This window comes from Anabrus simplex, chromosome 1 (assembly GCF_040414725.1).
Source record: "Anabrus simplex isolate iqAnaSimp1 chromosome 1, ASM4041472v1, whole genome shotgun sequence".
NCBI classification, from domain to species: Eukaryota; Metazoa; Arthropoda; class Insecta; order Orthoptera; family Tettigoniidae; genus Anabrus; species Anabrus simplex.
This window is the reverse complement of record NC_090265.1, coordinates 828114121-828136832: the sequence shown is the minus strand read 5'-3', so window position 1 is coordinate 828136832 and position 22712 is coordinate 828114121. Positions and strand designations below refer to the sequence as shown.

At 38.5% G+C, this 22712-nt stretch overlaps 1 protein-coding gene across 3 annotated transcripts in view; it reads right to left on the bottom strand.

Annotated features, from left to right (window-relative positions):
• The window catches only part of LOC136857586 (DNA mismatch repair protein Msh3), a 168941-nt gene that overhangs the window by 40655 nt on the left and 105574 nt on the right, over nt 1-22712 (bottom strand). For all 3 annotated transcript variants that reach the window (XM_067136364.2, XM_068225244.1, XM_067136365.2), the window contains exons 15-16: nt 19885-20071; nt 5956-6052 (exon numbers count right to left, since the gene is read on the bottom strand). In XM_067136364.2, the coding sequence (XP_066992465.2) occupies nt 5956-6052; nt 19885-20071 (284 nt within the window). The remainder of the gene's footprint in view (nt 1-5955; nt 6053-19884; nt 20072-22712) is intronic.

Sequence of the window (22712 nt, the reverse complement as noted above, 5' to 3'; positions counted from 1 at the left end):
AGGATTCGTCGTGCTGACCACACGACACCTCAAAATCTGCAGACCTTCAGGTTGAGCAGCGGTCACTTCTTAGGCCATGGCCCTTCGGGGCTGTTGTGCCATGAGTTTTTAATTTTTTAAAAACTTTTTCCATATATAAGTCACTAGGTGTAGTACCCGGCTCTGCTCAGGCACTTCCTTTAAATGTTCAATTTTAAGATTTGTATTAACTGTTTGAAGATATATATTATTTTTTAGATTTCTTTATTGTGGCGTTAACTGATAGTTTACAAACTCTTTTGTAACTTTAGAGTTATTGTTATGTGTTTAATTTTAAGTTTAAATTTTAGTTTGAAGTTATAAAGCCCCCGTGGCTTAGACGGCAGTGCACCGGCCTCTGACCACTGGATTCCATGGTTCAAATCCCGGTCACTCCATGTGAGATTTAAGCTGGACAAAGTGGAGGTAGGACAGGTTTTTTCCTGGGTAATCCAGTTTTCCCTGTCATCTTTCATTTCAGCAACACTCTCCAATATCATTCCATTTCACCTGTCAGTCATTAATCATTGCCTCTGAGGAGTGCAACAGGCTTCGGCAGCCAGCACAATTCCTATCCTTGTCACTAGATGGGGGCTTCATTCATTCCATTCCTGATCCGGTTGAATGACTGGAAACAGGCTGTGGTTTATCATTAATTTTCATTTGAGGTTATTGTTTCGCACTGAACTATTTCCTTGTGGCAGCCTACATTGTCAGGGAAATAGGTGATCCTTTCATACAAATAATAAAGTTATAACTGTATGTATTTATGCCTCGCTCAATAGATATGAAGTACAGGATTCCAACTGTCACTGGGACTGTCACCAATCAGGCTAGGGACCCCAAAAACTGTGGACTCAACACAAATGTAGGTCATTTCAGATATATTCTTGTTCACCCCTTCTCAATTCCCATGCTGATGGAGGCTAAGCTTAGATTTAAGCAGCATCCAGAGTGTCAGAATTCATCTCAGTGACCCTGAAATCCACGGATTCGATAATACTGGTTGTTTTCACTTATTTTTACATATCAACCCCTCCCCTTGGAGTGCTAGTGGTGTCTTCACACACAGTATTTTTTCCAGATAGTAAGTCATATGTGTACCAAGTTTGGTTGAGAGCTATACTGGAACATATACACATACATCCATAATTTTGGTCATTTTTTGACAATTTCTTCTTACCCCCTATACCGATGGGGCTGAACTTAGACTTAAATGGCATCCTGAGTATCACTGTTCATCTCAGCGATCCCAAAAACTATGGATTTGACAATATTTTTGATTATTTTTATATGCCACCTCCTTCCCACTCCCACCCCTAGGGGTACTAGGGGTGGTTTATCCCCCACAGTGTTTGTCTCCAGATAGTAAGTCATAAATATACCAAGTTTGGTTGAAATTACTCTAGTGGTTTAGGAGCAGATGTGGGAAAGGTACTTCATAAAACATGGTGGCGTGTTGCCATTCTCCTACATACAGCCACGGTCATGAGCCTCCTAACAAGAAAGGTACTTCATAAAACATGGCATGTTCCCATCCTCCTATAAACAGCATTTCTTACCAGACTACCTAAGTCGCTATCGCCTAGCGACAATCTGTCCATCTGCCGATCCAAAACTTGGTGCAGCTTTGTAATTAAATTAATTACATAAAATTATTCATCATAAAAAACTACCAATCAGTTTGTTCAAACCACTTCCTAAACCTTTCAGGAGTAATAAGAACAAATTGTGAAATTTTCAGTGAAATTGGTCCAATAGTTTTCATTGGACACACACACACACACGCGCGCGCGCGCGCGCGCGCGCTCTCTTCATTTTCCAATTGTGATGTATTTGTTAATAATCTCAGTTCTCATAGAGGGCGAGTTAACTAAAATGTTAACCAGAAAAATCCTCATAAACCGTTAAAAGATAGCAAAATCCTTCTTTTACTTTTTGTAGGCTAGTGTTACTAAGAGGCTCATTAAAAAAAAAAAAAAATGCTATTTGTTCGGGACGTCGACCCATGTGGATCTTTTGCCCCTACTGGAACCATATTGAAGAACCTGCGTGTAATTGGAATGGCGGTAGTGTGAAATGCTGTGTGTGAGGAAAGGAAGGACGTCACAAACACCCAGTCCCCAGGCCAGGGAAATTAATAATTACAATTAAAAAACCTGACCCGGCCGGGAATCGAACCCGGGGCCACCGGGTGACAGGCGGACATGTTGCCCCCCACACCGCGGGGCCGGACAAGAGGCTCATTAAACTTGGAGTATTTTGCCAGTGTCAATATCTACTGAGATAATGGTTCAACTTATTTTGTAAAATGAAAGGATAATTATTTGGGGATATTAGGTCATGTAATATTAATTCTCAGCTGACGCGTTTCGATCCTGTGACCAGGATTGTCTTCAGAGCAGTAACAAAGCATAATGGAAACTGTCACTCCATAGTAACCAGACTCAAGGTAGACCGACCCTGTTAGAAATATAGTTCATTCCAGGGCCTCAAGAGTCACGGAGAAAGATGTTGACGAGTTAACTATGGAGGGTAGCCATGATCTACTCAGTATATAGCCGTCACCTTTGTTAAAATTATTCAGGCGTTTAGCAATTTTTTTAACAAATGTGACGGCTATATACTAAGCTGTACAAAATAACAGAGAACACTAGTGATTCAACCAATTGTAGGTAATAGGTAAAGGAAAACTGGATATATGATGAAGTTTAAGGGACAACATTCATTCTAATTGGGTGCCCCGTAGCTGGCAAACATAGTATATTTGAAGACAATCCATTTTCTCTAGATGTACTAGTCGGAATTTGAAAATAATCGCACCCTTAAATTTTCAATGCTCATGTTTCTAACACTAAGTGCAGAAAACAGTGTAGTTCTTTTTTATAATGTAGTATTGTTAAACCATGGAAAAGTACTGCAAGTTTGATTATGAGCTCTTTAATAACATTACTGATAGTGAACATAGAATTTTGATATCTTTAACAGTTTATGAGTTACTGTATTTCCCCAAACCCAAGACGACCCCCACTTTTTCACCAAAAAAAAATTAAATCAGTTTAAAAAGTGCTTTGTGAAATTTCAATTAAATTTCAAATTTAATTTGAGAAATATAATAAACACACACAAGTATCTATAAATCCTACCTACTTCCCTAATCATTTTCAGACTACCATTGTCTTCACACCAATGCCAAACATTGGCTTTAGTTGTGCCGTATTTTCTTGTGACTGCACAATTATCCTTTATTTCCACGTGTTTAATAACCATTAATTTAAAATTGGCATCAAAATACTGAAGAGAACCTGTTAAAAATTTGCTGATAATACTTGTTCTACATGTCTCTACAATACGACGATCATCATCATCATCATCATCATCATCATCATCATCATCATCATCATCATCATCATCATCATCAGTTTTCCACTCCAGTTGCCCGGGTGTGGTTTACGAGCTCTCTCCACTTCTGTCTGTCCATGTACCACTCTTCTCTCAAGACGACATCCCAGCTGACAATACGATGATCCATCACGAAAATATTTCTGCTGTCTATAAAAAGGTTACTTTTACTAAGCATCAGGTGCAGTAGATGCGTTTTTATAACTATATCACTGAGTAACCAGGGTCTTTCTAAGAATTCGAACTGTCGCATACCTGCTATTCCAATTCAAATGACATTTCCTGCGCAGCTGGGGCTTGAAAGTATATTATGGTTGACCTTGCAATTAGCTCAAGAGAGTAGGCCTAATATTTTGATGCCATTCTGCGGATTTGAGAAACGTTTCTGTAGGCAGTAGTAGAATGTCATTCTGTCTTCACTATTTTCCGAGAACCAGTGATGTTACTACACAGAGGCACTGTACGATCGACTGCCGCGACTAGCGATGTAAAATAAAGATGCGGATGTTGAAGGTCAAGTTTTGTGCGCAAGCATGCACACAGCAGTGTAGTTACAGTGGTAGCTACCAGTGGTGTTCACTACTGTTAGGTCGCGAATGTAAGACGACCCTTGACTTTTCACATGAAATTCTGAGAAAAAACATTGTCTTGGATTTGGAGAAATACCGTATTTGAGGCAAACATTTTAGCCAATTCATTCTATATACATGCAATGAACTGACAACCTTTTGTGCTGGGACTTTTCCTAGAACCTCTTGCAGCAAAGGTAAGTATCGTAAAATGATACTATATAGAAAGTCAGCTGCTGGAAGAAAAACCATTAAGAATATGCACTCTTCAAATAATAATGAATGTAAGAATGATGTTCATAACCCTTTTAGGACCGGGTATATTCAAAGAGGGCACGCCTAAGAAGACCAGCTGTTTAGCATGTGGCATGGCGAAAAGGACCAAGGCGTTTGAGGCATATTTTCCACATCTCCTTTCAAAAACCTATAACTTAGTCTGTAATAAAGGTTTCATCAAGATTCTTTTTTCAAAATCTTGAGAAAACAACCCTTTTCCTTATGACTTGTAAGCGGAGGCAGTTTGAATAAAATTAGTATTTTAAAATAATATTTTATATATACACTAGAAATGCTTTTAAAATGTTGAAATGAAATTTTCTGTAGCTTCTAAACTAAGCAAAATTTACATTTCATACTTCATTTTCCGTATTATCATGAAGCTTTTTTGGAGTTTGGATTGAAATTAATTAACAAAATATTGTTATTGCCAACTTGGTCTGAAGTCTAAAAAATACCAGCACAGCAGTAAGCACACATTGTTTGCCTACACTTTGTAGATACAAATCCAGAACGTCTGAATAATACCAATACACACCTACAATAAAACACACTGAAAATGACTAATAATGTTTTAAAATGTTTCCACACTTGCAAAAACGTATTTAAAATATGTTTCGCAATGCACAAACCATGGCATCCTTCTTGGCATTTGGTACACAGAGTTCTTCAGTTGGTCCTATAAGCGTTAAATATTATTATTATTATTATTATTATTATTATTATTATTATTATTATTATTATTATTATTATTAAATCATAATCAACATTATCTTATGATGTGTGGCGGCAAGTAATCTAGTGCACTCTTCTGAGTTTTATCGTTTGTTTCTTTGCTAATTTACGGTATCTCCTTTCCAAGTGGATAATTATTTTGAATGTTGCTTTCCATTTCGAGTGATACAGCCATACCTTTGTAAATAATGAGTGTTTCTCGTAAACGTATGACCAGTTGCGATTTGTAGGCAGAACTCGACAAGAACTCTGACGATGTCTTGTTGGATGATTTACCAGATTTCTGGGAAGGAGATATCGTAAATAAGGAAACAAGCAAACAAACGATGAAACAGAGAAGAGTGCACCACGTTACTTGCCGCCCCATGTGGTTTATGTTGAAACGGCAACAGCAGACTGCACAGCTCGGCCATAAGTTTAGCGCGGACTGGCGCTCAGCATTAGATGTGCTGCACTCTACTTGTTGGTGTTTATTTCGTGCTTTGACTCTCACACTCAATCAAATTTTAATCTATCTTAATTTAACAGTCCCAAAATATAGCATCATATTATTCATGTGTTAAAATATTTGGCCTACATATAGCATTTATTCCACTGACAAAATATCGACAGGTGGTCTTTTTAGTCAGTGTGACCATTGACGATACATCATCAGTTGGTCTAGATGCCCAAGAGAGATCCGGTTTACTCTAGGTCCGCTAGATGGCAGACAGAGTAAACCGGAACGTCGAAACTGACGAGCAGACAGCCAGATGGCGTCAAATCGAAATGTCTGCAAACGGTAGCTGAGGCCAAATGATTATTATTATTACTATTATTATTATTATCAGTTGGTCTTTCTGGTAAGGATTGTCACTGACGATATATCATCAGCTAGTCCTATAAAGGTTCAGTACACATGGACTTTAATAAAGGAAGAAATAAAATATTTTCAACATGGAAAAGAAAATCTCACCTGCAGGATGAAGTAGGAATCCCATGTGATAGTTGAGCTCAGGTATCAGCTGCATGACGGATGGATAGTGAGTCACAAAGAGAGTTAAGCACCGCACCTTTTAAAGTAACAAGAAGGCAGTTAGAATTTAAAAAAAACTAATTGGAACACCCTGTGAAATTATAAATAAAATTTGCATGACAGTATCGAGAGAGTGAAGGATTCAGTTCTGAGTCCAAAATAATCACGGCATCATACATAGTTGCACTGTAAGTAGTGAATTTTTAAATGTATTTACAATTTGCTTCATGTCGCACCAACACAGAAAGGCAACGATGGGAAAACGCAGGACTAGGAGTGGGAAGGAAGCGGCTGTGGCCTCAATTAAGGTACAGCCCCAGTATTTGCCTGATGTGAAAGTGGGAAACCATGGAAAACCATCTTCTGGGCTGTCGACAATGGGGTTTGAACCCGCTATCTCCCGAATGCAAGCTCACAGCTGAGTGACCCTAACCGTACGGCCAACTCACTCAGTAAGTAGTGAAAACCAGTCAATCACTGCAATATACACTGCCTGACAAAAAAAGTTAACACCCAGAAGGAGTGGTCCAATATTATCCCATTTCCATTAATGTGTGAGTAAACGATTAGATTTACAAGGGTCTGTAATGTGTAGAACGTCCACCAGAGTGCATTCGTGATGGCACCATCCTGTTGTTAAGCTGTTACCAGTCAACTGCTGTGAGTGAGACAGTTAAGCAAGACGTGCAGAAGGACTACGTATAATACGAAGCACGTGCGATGCCTCGCTGATGTAGTAGACAGACTATCCACCAATTGACAGCATTTGACAGAGGCCGCATTGTGGGAATGCATGAGGCTGGTTGATCGTGTCGTGCAATTGCCAGGCATGTAGGCCATTCAGATGTCACAGTGGCCCGATGTTGGACTCGGTGACTACATGAGGGCACCCAATCACGCCGTGCAGGTGTGGTTCAATCAAGAAACACTACCCCGAGGGAAGACCGTCTTATGGTGCACCAAGTATTGTGGTATCCCATAACTTTGGCACCCGCCATTAGCGAACATGTACTGAAGACTCTACAACATCCTGCGAGTTCCCACACAGTGTTTCAATGACTCGCATCCGCCGGATTGGGGTCCTACCGTGCCATGCGTTGGTTGCCATTGACAACAGAACACCAACGCCTACCGTTTGGAGGGGTGCCTTGCCCGGGAGGCATGGATAGAAGACAACTGGTGTCGCATCATGTTCAGCGATGAGTTCCGCTTCTTCATAACCTCCGATGACCATCGTGTGTGGGTTTGGCGGCGTTGAGGGCAGAGGGCAGATTCTGCCCATATTGTGAAAAGACACACAGGCATAAACCCTGGCATCATGGTGTGGGGAGCCATAGGATATGCGTTTAGGTCACCTCTAATAGTGCTTCGGCAGACTTTGATCGCTTCTGCATCTGCACGTCCTACCCCTTATGGCACAGTACCCTGGGACAGTGTTCCAACAAGATAATGCACATCCACACACAACACGTGTGTTTATGGACTGCCCAGAGCATGCTGAGGTCCTTCCGTGGCCACCACGATCCCCGGACCTTTCCATCATTGAACACGTGTGGGATGACATTGGAAGGGGACTGCAGGATCTGGAGGGATAGCTGCAACAACTGTGAGTGAACTTGCCTCAGGAGAGGATCCAAAGCCTATCTGACATTATTCCGAACCACATAAGGGCACGTATTACGGTCGGGGGCGAGGGTGCGACACCCTACTGACCTGCCGCCAACATTCCACTTGTAACTGTCAACAGCCTTGTCTCTTTCATCCCATATTGTTATCAGTTCAATAAAGACACAGGGTTTTTAGCATTTGTAGTTTTATTCACTTTCAACGACTCCTTCTGGGTGCTTAACTTTTTTTTGTCAGGCAGGGTATGAACATTTATAAAGGTAGTGGAAAAAGACAGCCAAAATGGTTGGCTGTAGAGCAGAACACAAAACTCTGTACAACATCACTACTGACTGACATGGGTCAATAACAGACAAAGCCCATAACAAAATATAGAATACACAGTGTCCACAGAAATGTTCTCTCAAGTTTCCCTGACTTTCCCTGACCTACTAAGAAAAATTTCCCTGACTTACGAAAACTGAGTGGCAAGTTAATTCGTTGAACAGCATGTTTTAAAAGGAAAAAAAAGGAAATTGCAGACTCCACCATTCCCAGAGCTGGCCTAATTCTCTCTCCACTTCCTTTTTTCAATTATTTACAGAAAAACAATTACATTCGTAGCACTTTATATATAAACAAATTGTTTAAAGGTAACATGTAGGCCTAACATATATCTTTATCTTATCATTTCCAAGGAACAAAGTAGAACTAACTTATTAATAAAGTAATTCAAATACGAAATTAAAATTATTTTACCACAACAATCTAATATTATTTCATGTGGATCGAAAGCACTCGAGATCAAAAGCAATTAACTTGTTTCGAAAGTAGGTGAATATAATGAATTCCAATTGGTCTAGGTTTATATTCAAAACAGTTTTCAAATTTGAAGACAAATCAGTCAGGAAAGATAGGAAAGAAAACTAAAAGCCTGCACTTATCGAAAAGATTACTATTTTCGTTTTATGTTTTCTAGAACTATTTTCTTCCTTTCAATTACAGCATCTTGCTTTTCTCTTTCGACTTTTAACTTTTTCTGTTTTTCCTCCAAATCTTTCAATTGTAATTCGATTTTCCTTTTCTCGAATTTCTTCTTTTCCTCTTCTAATTCGTTTTCTTTTTCCTTTTCTAGGTATGACTGATACATTCTACTTGAAGCACGGATCAAGGTCAGCATACAGTACTTCTATTGATAGCAACATTCCTTGAATAACCAACGTGTTTCACACTATCAAAAATTATTCTTTGGGACACAAGTGGTTCTTTTAAAAGATTTTCGACTCATAAATGTTTATTGACAGAAAAGCCTGTCTCAACAAATGCATTACCATGGGATAAAATGACACAAAGTTTCATTACAGACCACAGATATTCATATTCCTCATCATCTCCTAAAAGACTGCATAGTAAAATTCATCCAATAACAAGTCATCCGTTCTTTTAGAAATGAAGTCATTCATTTGCTTGTTGATTTCTGCATTGTTCTAAGCTTCTTTGGTTAGCAGATAGAACTGTCGTTTGGCCTTTTGTACAGACACCTGAAAAAATGAAAAAGGTCCCAGTCAATTTTTTGTGGCTCCATTCACTTTTATCACATATTCCTGTATGGTTGTGCAAGTTTTCAAGAATTACATCAATCCTTTCCATTGCCAAACTGGATTTGAGCAATATCATTTTAGGCTCTAAGACAGTGAGACCCCCTGCTAAATGTGATCTTAGAGGACTTTTCTCTGCAAATTTTTCTAACATGGTGATTTTTTGAACTCATTTTTACTAGCAACTTTTTCCTTTTCAGAACATTTAATTTGTTTGAGTAAGCTCTTGGCAGCATAACCAATACCCACCTTTTTACTGAACACGCTTTTCCGACGAAAAATACAGGCAAAAACTTTGGATGCATAGATTATTCAAGGAATTCAGATATTTAAAAATTATTTACAATTCATTTACATTTAAAAGATACTCAAATAAAATATAAACAATTGGTTCAACTCATTTGGCATAAAATTTGGGTGTGAAATTTTTTCTGAAAAGTCAAATAAGGTACATCAGGTAATTTGGACACGTGGGTTTGAAGTACTGTGTACTCTCCCATTACGAGCTGACAATACGACCTGAAGTGAAAAAAACTTGAACTAATAAAAGTACAATTCATGCAAGTATACAATAATGACATACTAGCAAAAAAAAATCTGTCCAACTGTCCAACACGAGAAGGGCCGGGCATCGAAAGAGGAACCCTGCTAGATTTCCCCAAATCATTCATATCCAATCTTGTACAAATGACGTGTCTATCCACCCTTTGTCTTGGATACGAACGTGGAAATTTTACTTTAGGCATTGTTTTTAATTTTAGAACAACATAAGGTGCAAGCTTTCTGCCATCAGCTGTTACAGCAACCATTGCAGTAAATTGTTATTTTTCGCTTCCGTTAGTGCGTACGATAACACTCGATGTCCCTTTCTTATCGATTGTTTGACTTTGCGGCATATGGAAACTGATAGGTGTCTGACCTGCGGTTCCTATTTGGGAGATCAAATATTCCTTTACTTTATGCTTCTCGCCGGCCCCGCGGTGTAGGGGTAGCATGCCTGCATCTTACCCAGAGGCCCCGGGTTCGATTCCTGGCCAGGTCAGGGATTTTTACCTGGATCTAAGGGATGATTCGAGGTCCATTCAGCCTACGTGATTACAATTGAGGAGCTATCTGATGGTGAGATGGCGGCCCCAGTCAAGAAAACCAAGAATAATGGCCGAGAGGATTTGTCGTGCTGACCACACGTCACCTCATAATATGTAGGCCTTCGGGATGACCAGCGGTCGCTTGGTAGGCCAAGGCCCTTTGGGGCTGTTGTGATGGGGGGTTTACGCTTCTCAATCACAAAGCTATGAAAAAATTACTTTTTGGTTGAAATCATTTGGCATTTTTTGGCATAATATTGTTCTTCGTCGAAGAGAAAACCCATCTCTTCTCATAAAGTTAATCATCCAGCTCCGAGACACCGATTCCATGAGCAGCAGCTATTTCTTGTCCTTTAAATACAGCATTTCGCAAGAAAGGGCGTATCCAATATTGCGTACAGAAATCGTATATTTAAGCAGATCCTCCTCTACTTGCGGACACTTGCTGCTTTTTTGTCCGTGAAATGCTATGCGAGACTTGTTGGTCACCTGAAGTGCACTTCTCTGTTACCGTGGTAGCGCACATTGCATTTGTACACTGAATACTTGTGGTCCGCTGCCCTATTCCCGTATGTTTTGGTGTAACTGATCACCGCGAGTTTATATGATGCAGTACTACTCGAATACTTGTTCATTATGGACTAATAAACAATTCTGAGATCACAGAAAACGCATGTCCCGTACTCGAAACACTCATAAAATATGTTTGTACCAGAGTGGAATAGAGCATCACAAGTCACTTCTGCACTGATTCTCTCACTGAATTAGTGCAGTGGTATTTCCTATCAACTGATAACAGCACGTTGCCCAGTATTTGGAATGCCCAATTTCACAACAGGAAGGCTGCTACTTAAGAAGTTGACATCTTTATTTCAAAACGCATCTGGAGCTACGTGATGGATGTTCGAAGAAGTGGGTGCGCCAAATACGTGAACATTTCTTTTCCTCCACTTTGGATCCAAAAATATTGGGATGCGTAAATTTGCAAGGGAGTTAATTATGCGAGAAAATATGGTACTTGCTTCAGTTATCTTTTCAGACTTAACAAATCTCATCATTATGTTTTTCATAAGTTCTTCATGCGACGCAAAAAGGTACGATAAAACTCGATTCTGACTTTGAAATCTTTGGAGGAAAGGTTCAACATCTGACAAAATACTTCTAAAAGCACTTAATTTTGCCTTAACCCATTCGCCTCACATTTAAATACCATAGGAGTTCACTAAGAAATCACATTTAAATACCGCTCTCCGGCCGGCGTCATCACACTGTTACTTAGAAAATCATACAAAATCAACCAGTAAATATTCTTTTCTGAAAATTTGCATGCATAATAAAGAAGTAATAAACTTACCAATGCCGCTATTTTAGTACGTCTGCTTGGTGTGGTACACCTCAAAACATTCTTCTAAGTGAAGAGCTACGCCACACTTTTTGCACTGCCAGCAACTTTCGCTTCTTTTACCCCGGCTGTAGCACACAACACACCTTCTTGTGACTTTTGATTTCTTCTCTGTAGGGGGAATACGCATGGGAAAGTGGGCCCATGATTTAGCTTGTAATCTGGTTGGGGTGGTGCTCGCTGAAGGTCGACCTCGAACCGAGTACTCCGGCAACTGAACAGTCTCTAGTAGCTGCTGCGCAATGCTAGTTCGGAAGTCCGTGTAGCTCGTCTTTCTGTTAGCAGCGATCTTGTGATACACAGTGAAGGAATTGAAAATACACATATCCGGGAGGTAAAATAATACTTTCCTATATCCTTTCACTGTGCGTCACATGACGGGGAACAGAGCTGTAACCTGATCCTGAAGGTCAACACCACCCATCCCCTTCTGATATTCAAGGCCACACTTGGGCTTTATCACTTCTTCCCTCGGGGTTTGTCCTCTCTTTCGTCTGAGTTTGCCTGTCCCTGTCATGTCAGCTGATTTGTGTTTAGTGGTGAGAAAGCAAACATCCTTTTTATCTTTCCACTTCACACACAACATACTGTTGGCAGCCCACGTCTCATACTCTCCACGTTTTAGTTTCGTCTTACTGATATCGCGAGGCATGTCTTTTCGGTTCTGTCTAACAGTTCCAATTACATTCATCTGCTTGTCATGTAGCCTTTTGAATAAATCTGGGGAAGAATACCAGTTATCTAAAAACAATGTATGTCCTCAGCCTAACAAGGGTTCACACATGTTGAGAACAACGTTTGTACTTGCTGGCAGACTTGGATCCGTTACATCATCACCTACATAAATTTTGAAAGACAGACAGTAGCCAGAACTTGAATCACAAATTTTGTAAATTTTTATTCCAAACCTAGAACGTTTAGACCTATTACACTGGACATATGAAAGGCGGCCTCTGAATTTCATTAGACTTTCATCTAGAGCAATGTCTTGTGAAGGTAAATATAATTCTGAAAATTTGGAGCAGAAATGTTGTATTATAGGCCTAATCTTTCTTAGTTTGTCACTACTATCAACTTGTTCATCGTCAACAAAATGTAAAAATCGTGAAATTATAATAAATCTTCCCCTGCTCATGGTTTCACGAAAAATAGGAGTGTTTATACACCTATTTTTACTCCAGTATAACTGTATTCTTGACTTTCGCACTTGTGACATTAGTATAACTAACGCAAAATATGCCCTAATTTCGTCGGGTGTAGTCTCAAACCATTTGTCATCGTCTTTCAACTTTTTTCTGTCAGGATTGCTCAACTGTTTTGCTGCATATGAATTTGTCTCGACAGATATTTTGTCAAACAAAGGGTTCATGTATTCACAAAAAACTGAGAGTTCAGATAGTGGCTGCGTATCAAACTTTTTCAATAAATTTTCGCTAACCCCACTGTATTCACTAAACTTATGTACAACAGGTTTATTGTCACTTTTTGTCCAGTTCCAGTCAGTCAAGTTAGTCTGTGCCGAGGTATGAGCTCGTTTCAAAAGGCTCGGCACACCGTCGTTATTTGCTTCACTTTCCGTGTCATCTGAACTATTATACGCATCACTAGTACTCGAACTAAGGACTTCAGGGTCTATTTCGTCGTCACAAACATCACTGCCTTCAATATCACTCTCCAGAACACTATTAGCTTCCGTATTCCTTCTTCATCAACACCAGCATATCTGCTTGACGCCATGATGGCAACTGACAAGAGCGAAATTATGTGAATAAAGATTCTCTTATCTCTTGTTCCGGAAGTGTGCGAGAACCTGGTGAAAGGGAAAAAACCGAAGCCACATGTGTAAACTTCAGCTCAGAATGCATACAAGTGGCGTCTGTGGGTTAGTGACTGAACTATATGGATTGATGTACAGCTGTGCATCGCCGCGAGCAGAGCTCGTCATTTGATTCATATGCCACGAGTAACTATGACGAGCTAGGGTCGTCAAATGATGCGATTGGGTTAAGTAGTGGATTCTTCACAGCTTCTCTAAGGTATTGAAGGTTTTTGTTCTGATTTTTTAAGTGTACTCTCACAAGTTTGTCAATGTGATTGTATATTGTAAGCGCTTGATCAACACAGCATCCATTTTCCAACCATCTTAATACAGTGAACTTGTAAGGAAATGTGGTGCTTGTTGTTATGCCTGTATATTTAGCACGTCGAGCAGGGATATCTTTAAAAAGATTCCACAGACACCTGAAAAAATGTAAAAGGTCTCAGTCAATTTTGGAGATCCCACTTTTCATGGCTCCCATTCACTGTACGCAAACTGCATATGCCTATATCAAGAAGAAATTTGCCCTCAGGGTTTAGCACTTGCAAATGATTTTAAAGTTCTTAATAAAACTGAGGTTAACATTCGGCCCATCCATTGAGACTTGCAAAATATTTCCTAAAAGTAAGAAGAGTCCATGTAAAACCCATCTAATAAGTGATCCACAGTTGCCCTGCCTAAAAATACACTATTCCAATACCTTGTTGCAACATTTTAAAGATTTACTTCCCAAAACCTTACACACAAGTCTATTTTTCCTTTCTGGACAAATTTGTTTAGTGGTAGTAGTATTTATTCACTCATTATGTTGTTTACATATTTACAGGACTCTGTTTCTTAGATACATAACTCTTTTAATAACATTATTACTTGAGAAACATTTATTTTGTAACTAAACATAATATATTACAGAAGTAGTATTAGTATTAACATATTAATACTTAAAATAAATTGAACTTGTCTATCTCTTGCACACATTAAATAAATTATTATTATTATTATTATTATTATTATTATTATTATTATTATTATTATTATTATACAAAACAAAATCACACCAACCTCAACAGAGTTGAGTAGATATCAGTAAAATACCACGTAAGGTCCAACCTTGTGTGTGGTAATTTAGAATATTAATTACATAGAGAGAAATATATTTTAAAATGATGCCTGAAGTACGAGTATGGGTATGAGTGAATGATAGGTATGATCAACAGCACAGGGTGGAGCATCAAATAGAAATTTAATATGATGACGTGATATTCGCATTTAGTTATTTCTTCAATAACAGTTTTATTATCCATTACAAAGGATTTAAGACACTTCAGACTCATTCTCTGACTTAATGAAGTAGTTTGTAAAAAACCGGAAAGGACATTAATTCTGGAACGAAGTACGAAAAATTGCGCTTTGTTATGCTAAGTTTGGGTTTGTATACCATACAACGGTGGTACATCTTACTGCGTGTTGAATATTCATGTTTAATGTTCTCAATTATATTTTTGTTTTTGTTAATATATTTGTATATTTCAAGGGCATAGAGCTGTTTTACATTTAAAATATTTGCTTCAGCATATAATTGACTGCTTGAGTATAATCTTTCTTTCTGGTACATTATTTGTAATATAAAGTTTTGAACAACCTGTATTTTATTGATTACATTTTTATAGGCTCCTCCCCATGCCAATATTCCGTAGCTAAGAATAGACTGAACTAAAGCGTAATAAAACTCTTAACAATTTCAAACTGGATATGTATTTTAAAATGTAAAATATATAAGCAGTTCTTCTGATTTTCTTTCTTAAATCGGTAATGTGACTTTTCCATTTCATGTTCGAATCAATTAATAATCCCAAATACTTAACATTACTTTATAAATTTTGTAGCAGTTACAATTAAATTTACAGTTGATGTTGTGTACAGTTAGTTCACTAAAATTGTTCCGTGTATCTGTTACTGAAAAATTCACAAATTTTGTCTTTTTAATGTTTAAAAATAATTCATTATTATCTAACCATGCTTTAACTTTAAGCAGTGCTCGAGTTGTTCTCTGTCTGACGAGATTCCAGCTATCACCCTCTACATAAATGACTGTATCATATGCATATGTTACGATGTGCGTATGTTCAGCATTTGCTATTGTTTTTAACGATTCATCAATACAAACAACGTAATCAGAGCACTGTTTTAAGTCATTTTGTGAACTTTCTTTAAAATATCAGGCTAATCCATTATTTATAACACAGGAAGCCTTAGTCTTGCCCATAGTAAAGTTTTGAGCAATTTTACTCTCTGGGAACATTGCTTTGAATGCTGCAGAAGTTTCATCACAAGAGCTGAGAGACATCTTTCCAGTGAAAACCTGGAGAGCTCATGTGGCTTCAGCCGATGTAACATCATCTTCATTCACATCGAAAGTCTTTAAATTTGTTTGACTTCTTCCTAGCACTGCTAATTTCTTTCTGACTGTGGATGTAGTGGTAACTCTTGGCTGCGTATCTTCAAGTGGCAATGGAGTAGAGGTATTCTTTGCAAAGAAAGAAAATGTTGCCTGGGAAGACTTAGCTTTCATGTATTTTAAAGGAGTAGGTTGTTTAGCATGAGAAGTGACTGCATGCTTACCCATATTACAATATGCTGAAGATGCATTATTTACCAATATGTCCAACCAACCACTCAGTTTGGGAAACACTTCACTGCCTAGCCTAAGTTTATTAAATGTATGCTGCTTGTTAGCCATTGTTATGAGTTGCAAGAAAGCATCTTAGAACTGAAATAAAAAAGAATAACATAAACATGGTTGACAGAAAAGGCACAAGGGCACAACAAAAATTGTACTGCACTTCTTGAGGAAAAAAAAATGCCACCGCCACCACCGCCACCACCACTACTATACCAGGATATATACCTCAGACGTCCAGGTTGGAATAATAATAATAATAATGATGATGATGATGATGATGATGATGATGATGATGATGATGATGATGATGATGATGATGATGATGATGATGATGATGATGATGATGATGATGATGATAATAATAATAATAATAATAATAATAATAATAATAATAATATCTCTCATTTCTCCTAGGAAAAACACCAAAAATCCCTGGTATGACACTGACTGCGAGAATGCACTCGTCACCAGGAAATTGGCATACCAGAAATACAACAGCAAACAAAACCCAGAAAACTTACGGGTTTTCAATGAAACACGATAAACAACCACAAAAATCATCTGACAATCCAAGAGGAAATATATGAAGGCCAGCTGGATTCCATAGAGGAAAACTTCCGCAATTACAAAGTAAGGAACTTTTACAGGACGTTTGCAGGACACATCCAAGGGTACATACCAATGAATCTATGCTTTAGGAAAAATGATGGAAAATTGGCACTGACGAATAAGGAGAATTGCCAGGTGCTGGCTCAGTACTTCTCAATTGTCCGGAGCCCACAGTAAGATTCGAGGTGGAAGAATCCAAAGAGAGACATATTGACTCCTCACCTCCAACTTAAGAGGAGATCCACCAACATATCCTCAGACTAAAAAACAACAGGGCATCTGGGGAAGACGGGATAGTAGCTGAACTGTTGAAAAACCTCGGACCAACTCACTTAGAGAACTCACGCAGATTATCACAGACATCTGGATATCAGAACAGCTGCCAGAATAATGGAAATGTGCATTGATACACCCACTGCACAAAAAGGGTGACCACACAGATGTGAACAATTATAGGGGTATTTCACTAGTACAAGTAATTTACAAGATCCTTTCAGCATGCCTACGTCAAAGGACAAAGGATCAGCTGGAACATAAGATCGGTGAATACCAGGCAGGCTTCCGCCCTGGTCGCTCTTGAGCAGAATAAATCTTTAACCTAAAGACTACTTTGAAAATCAAAGCCCTCCGGACCACTCCAGTCATAATTTTGTACTTTTGTTGACTTCAAAAAAGCCTGTGACTCTGTTGACCACTAGTCGTTGTTCAACATCCTTCAAGAACAACGTTTGGATAGCAAGACACTGCGCCCGATCAAACAGACATTGACAGACACGACATCTAAAGTGAAATTCATGGGGGAAATATCTGAATCTTTTGAGATCAAGACAGGCGTTTGTCAAGGTGATAGTCTTTCACCACTCCTCTTCAACCTAGTGTTAGATAAAGTCATCAAGGAATGGGGGAAAGAGCTGAAGATACAAAACTACTGGAAGCCAGTGCAACTAGGACGAAGCAAGGATGGACTAGAGGTCACTTGTCTTGCTTTTGCGGACGATCTGGCACTAATAACAGATAACGAAACCACTGCAATCAGACAGATAGAAGTACTTAAAGAGTGTGCAGAAAAAGTAGGCCTACAAATCTACCAAAATACTGATTTCTTCTGAAAAAAATTTCATATATCGGTTTTGAACACAAAATATGGCAAGAACAACAGAGTCTCACACTTTAAGTACCTAGATGAAGTGCTCGAACTGACCGGAAAAGAGAAAATTGCACAGAAAACTTGGTTACTGAAGATGAAGAGAGCCTTATACAAAACACAGGGTATCTACAACAAAAAGTATTTGCCCACCTCCACCAAACTTCATCACTACAACACTGTGATTAAACCAAAAGAGCTATACACAAGTGAAACCCTGATGTTACACACCAAAAGTGATCTAGAGAACCTACTTAAAGAGGAAAGAAAAATCATCAGAAAATTATCGGCCCAAAGCTCACAAATGAAGGGTACAGGCTTCACTTGAGGGATACCATAGAGAGGTTGTTTAACCACACAGTAGACCATCCGAAAAAGGCAACGAAAGTTTTATGAACACGTAAGCAGACTCCCACAATCTAAACTTATGTTCAAAATCCTCAGATACATCCAGGAGGTCAAGAGCACTACACTATGGATGACGCAAGTAAAACTCGATCTGGAAGGGCGCAGGTAGATTCAGCGGACATTGCAGACAAAAACATCTATAGGCACAAGATATACAAGTGGGAAGTAATGCCAGAGAATGCAGCACCTAAAGCACCAAGGCCGAAGTGGACCGAAGAACGGAAGAGGGCCTTTAGTGACCAAATGAAAGAACACTGGAAGTACAAGCAGTCCTGAATGCTTCACGTGGTCTGATATCAGCCTATTACGTGTGAAACAACAACAACAACAACAACAACAACAACAACAACAACAACATCAACAACAACAACAACAACAACAACAACAACAACAATAATAATAATAATAATAATAATAATAATAATAATAATAATAATAATAATAATAATAATAATAATAATGGCATATGGCCTCCAAAGAGACCTGGTGCAGGTTTTTCGCCCGCACCTGTGAAAATGGAGCCTTCATCCAACTGTATGATTGAGTTGAATCGCAGCAACAGCGAGCTCATGACACACGAATCAGCTGACTTGCTGCAGATAGTGCTGAGTGGCACACTCACAGATCAGTTAGAGTTCGATGGAGGCATATCGTCCACTCAAATCGTACCTGGCCTGCTAGAAGAATCTCTAGATAAAGATGATGATTTAATTTACTTCTTTATCTTGTTCATGTCTTAGGTCTTAGAATCAGCAAAACCAAGACAGTTGGCTTGGTGATGAGCAGAAACTCTCCAACTGTTCATCTAAGAATTGGAGATGGATATTGCAGGCGACATCCAGTAAATAGGTAGTGTTCTGTCCTCAGAAAATACCATATGTCAAGAGATTAGCAACAGAATACAGAAAGCTTCCAAATTCTATCATACTGTACGTCAAATACTTTGGAACAAAACATTTCCATTAGTTTCCAAGATCAGCTTGTACAAAATATATCTGGTACCTATATTGACGTATGGTCTGGAAGAAGCAACACTTAATAGACCAACAAAGAGTTGTCTTTAGGCAAAAGAAATTAAGTTTCTCTGTTCTTGTCGGAACAACAAATGGGGTAAAATAAGGAATTTGGATATCTGACAGCAGCTTGGATTAGAAAGAAGCCTGCTGGAAACCCTAAAACAGAAGAGATTGCAATGGTATGGTCACATAAAAATAATGAATCTTGATAGGATTCCTCAAGCATACTTCGACCACAGTGTTCCTGGGAGACCAAGAGGAAGACCTCATGATGTTTAGGAGAAGCAGATTTTCAAAGCCCTTGAAATTAGAAATATAAACAAGCATTGCATATCTGAACAACATCTGTGGATGGACAGGACAAACTACAGGAGGCTTGTACACATTGGCACCCAGCTTGCTGGAGTGAAGAAATGATGATGATGACGATGACGAGGACCGCCAGCAGCAGTAAAAATGATAAAATGAACTATAAAATAGAACACACTTCTTTTCACCTTTGTGATAAGCTGATGAAGAGCAGCTACAGCAATGGCTGCACCATCACAGGAGCTTGTTCCACGCCCAAGTTCATCAAGCAAGGCAAGAGACCGTGGTGTCGCTTTGTTCAGTATGTTTGAGGCTTCAAGCAGTTCAACCAACAGAGTACTTCGTCGGTCAAACAGTTCATCACGGGCACCCATTCTAAAGAAGAGAAATTATGGACAGGTTAAAGGCATATTTCATGGTTAATGAGTAAGTAAATACGGTAATCAGTAAATATGAAAAATGAAATTGGTTACCTACAATATTATGAAGATTTACAAAAAAAAATTGAACAATAAAAGTTTCTGCTTCAATCACAAATCACATCAATTTTACATCAATACAGAGAAAAGCATAATTTCAGGTTTAAAGAAAATTGTTTCACAATATGTGACCCGCTGTACAGAAAGGGACCCAAAGTCGGCATTGAAAATTTTATAGAAGAGCTGAACAAAAGTGTGTGGTGTAAAAATTGCATTTCTATGTTCTGACTTGAGCAACCTATGGATCTTCTTAACAAACAAAGTTATGCAGTAGTTTGAGTCTTGCCACTTGATCTCATGAAAACTTTGTACAAGTGGTAAGAAAATTTGTATGATGGGTATTCAGCCCAAAGGCCGAAAATTTGTGAAAGCTCCAATTGTATTTTTCTCAATATTACCTTTAAGACACCTGAAGACACCTGACCTTCACATTATGACAATCTAAATGCATAATGAAGACATTCTAAAAATGAGTTCTGTACAGGATTTGTGGCAGTCACTATGTAAAACATTCATGATAATACAACGATAATATTTATGAATAGAGGTTTTAAAAAAAAAAAAAAACAAAAAAAAAAAACAACACATTATGAGAGCTGTGTACACTAAAATGAGTGTTATAAGATAAGAAAAGAAAAGAGCTAGTTGCTTTACGTTGCACCGACACAGATAGGTCATATGGAGACGGTGGAAGAGGAAAGGCCTAGGAATGAGAACGAAGCGGCCGTGGCCTTAATTAAGGTACAGCCCGAGCATTTGCCTGGTGTGAAAATGGGAAACCACGGAAAACCATCTTCAGGGCTGCCGACAGTGGGGTTCGAACCCACTATCTCCCGGATGCAAGCTCACAGCTGCGCGCTCCTAACTGCACGGCCAACTCGCCCGGTAAGAAAAGAAAATACTATATAAGAGGTTTTATTTATACTGGAAAAGTTAACGATATACTCCCTTTCTTACATTTAACCAGTGTAAGCAATTACTATAACTAGTAACTACATTCAAATAATGTGAATAATAATGATTTTGCAAAAGAAAAAGTCAGCAAAGGATATCATAGCTAGAATTACTGGCAGTCAAAAGACTTTTTCTACATAATCTACATTTCTTTGCACACATTATTCTGCAAGCTTGAAAATACCCATGAAGTAGATCTTTGGTGCTGCAGCCAGCAGGTACTGCTGCAATGCTTTCTGCATGTCCTCTGCCCTCCTAGTTCCATAGTTCCAGCTGGCATGTAAGCTCTGCAAAACCCTGCTCCACATACCATAAGCACAAATATTTATTTTCTCACTAATATATTTAAAATTATATTGAATAAGTGAGAGGGTAGCCAAATAAAAAGGGAAAAGGCAAGGTCAAAGGAGAAGAATGTAAAGGCGACTGGACCTAGAGCTATAGTAAAATAAAGTCAAAGGTACAGTAAACAATTTCAACAAAATCTAGGATACATGGCTGAAACAAGAATGTGAATTTAAAATATATAAAATAATCATTTCAACAAAGAATCCATATCAAGGTACAGCTTTGGATCCAAAGTGTTGACATGAATAAAAGTTTAAATAAACATGCAATTAAATTAATTAATACCGCTCATGTTAATTGATTTAATCTATCTGGGGAGACTGATTACTGTGAATCAAGTGGAGGTACATCAGCCCCCTTCATAAATAATATTCCAATGCATTTGAAACATCGGCAAACTGTACGTAAGGTATATAAAGAAAACTAAGGTTCAACCTGGAAGAAAAAACTTACTAGTGATTTAACAGACCATGGAAGCTTCACATCCAAGATGAGACTGTGCTTATGGCCCAGAATATTTAACATCAAGTTTTCCAGCAGTCTGTCGCATTTCACATGGCATAAATCCAACAGACTACAGCCCAGTTTCTTCAACTAATGGTAAGTGTTAATACTACTGTTAAGTAGATGTAACACACAATTTAACAAAAAGTGACCATCCCATCAAGAAATTTTATTTTTTATTTTCACAATTGGCTTTACGTCGCACCAATTCAGGTAGGTCTTATGGCGACAATAGGATAGGAAAGACCTAGGAGTGGGAAGGAAGCGACATTGCGTTAATTACGGTACAGACCCACCATTTGCCAGGTGTGAAAATGGGAAACCATGGGACACCATCTTAAGGGCTGCCACCAGTGGGGTTTGGACCCACTATTTCCCGGATGCAAGCTCACAGCTGCGCAGTCCTAACCGTATTGTCAACTCGCCCAGTTCAAAAATTTTTAACACTGACCAATTGTTAATATTTGTGTTAAATTAACATGATACCAGCCCTGTGTTAAATCTTTTAACAACTGTTAAAAACTTCAAAATGACAGCATCTAGAAGACGTACGTTTGAAGCTATACCGCTGCATGAAAACTATCTATAAACTGAAGAAGCATACTAAGAAAAAGATGCTCTTTAGAGTTGTCAGAAGAAAGTTTTCTACAGAGATAGGTACCTAATTATCAAAGCCATAATGAACAAAATACTAGAAGAGTTAGAGTTTACTAAAGATTATAACTTATTAG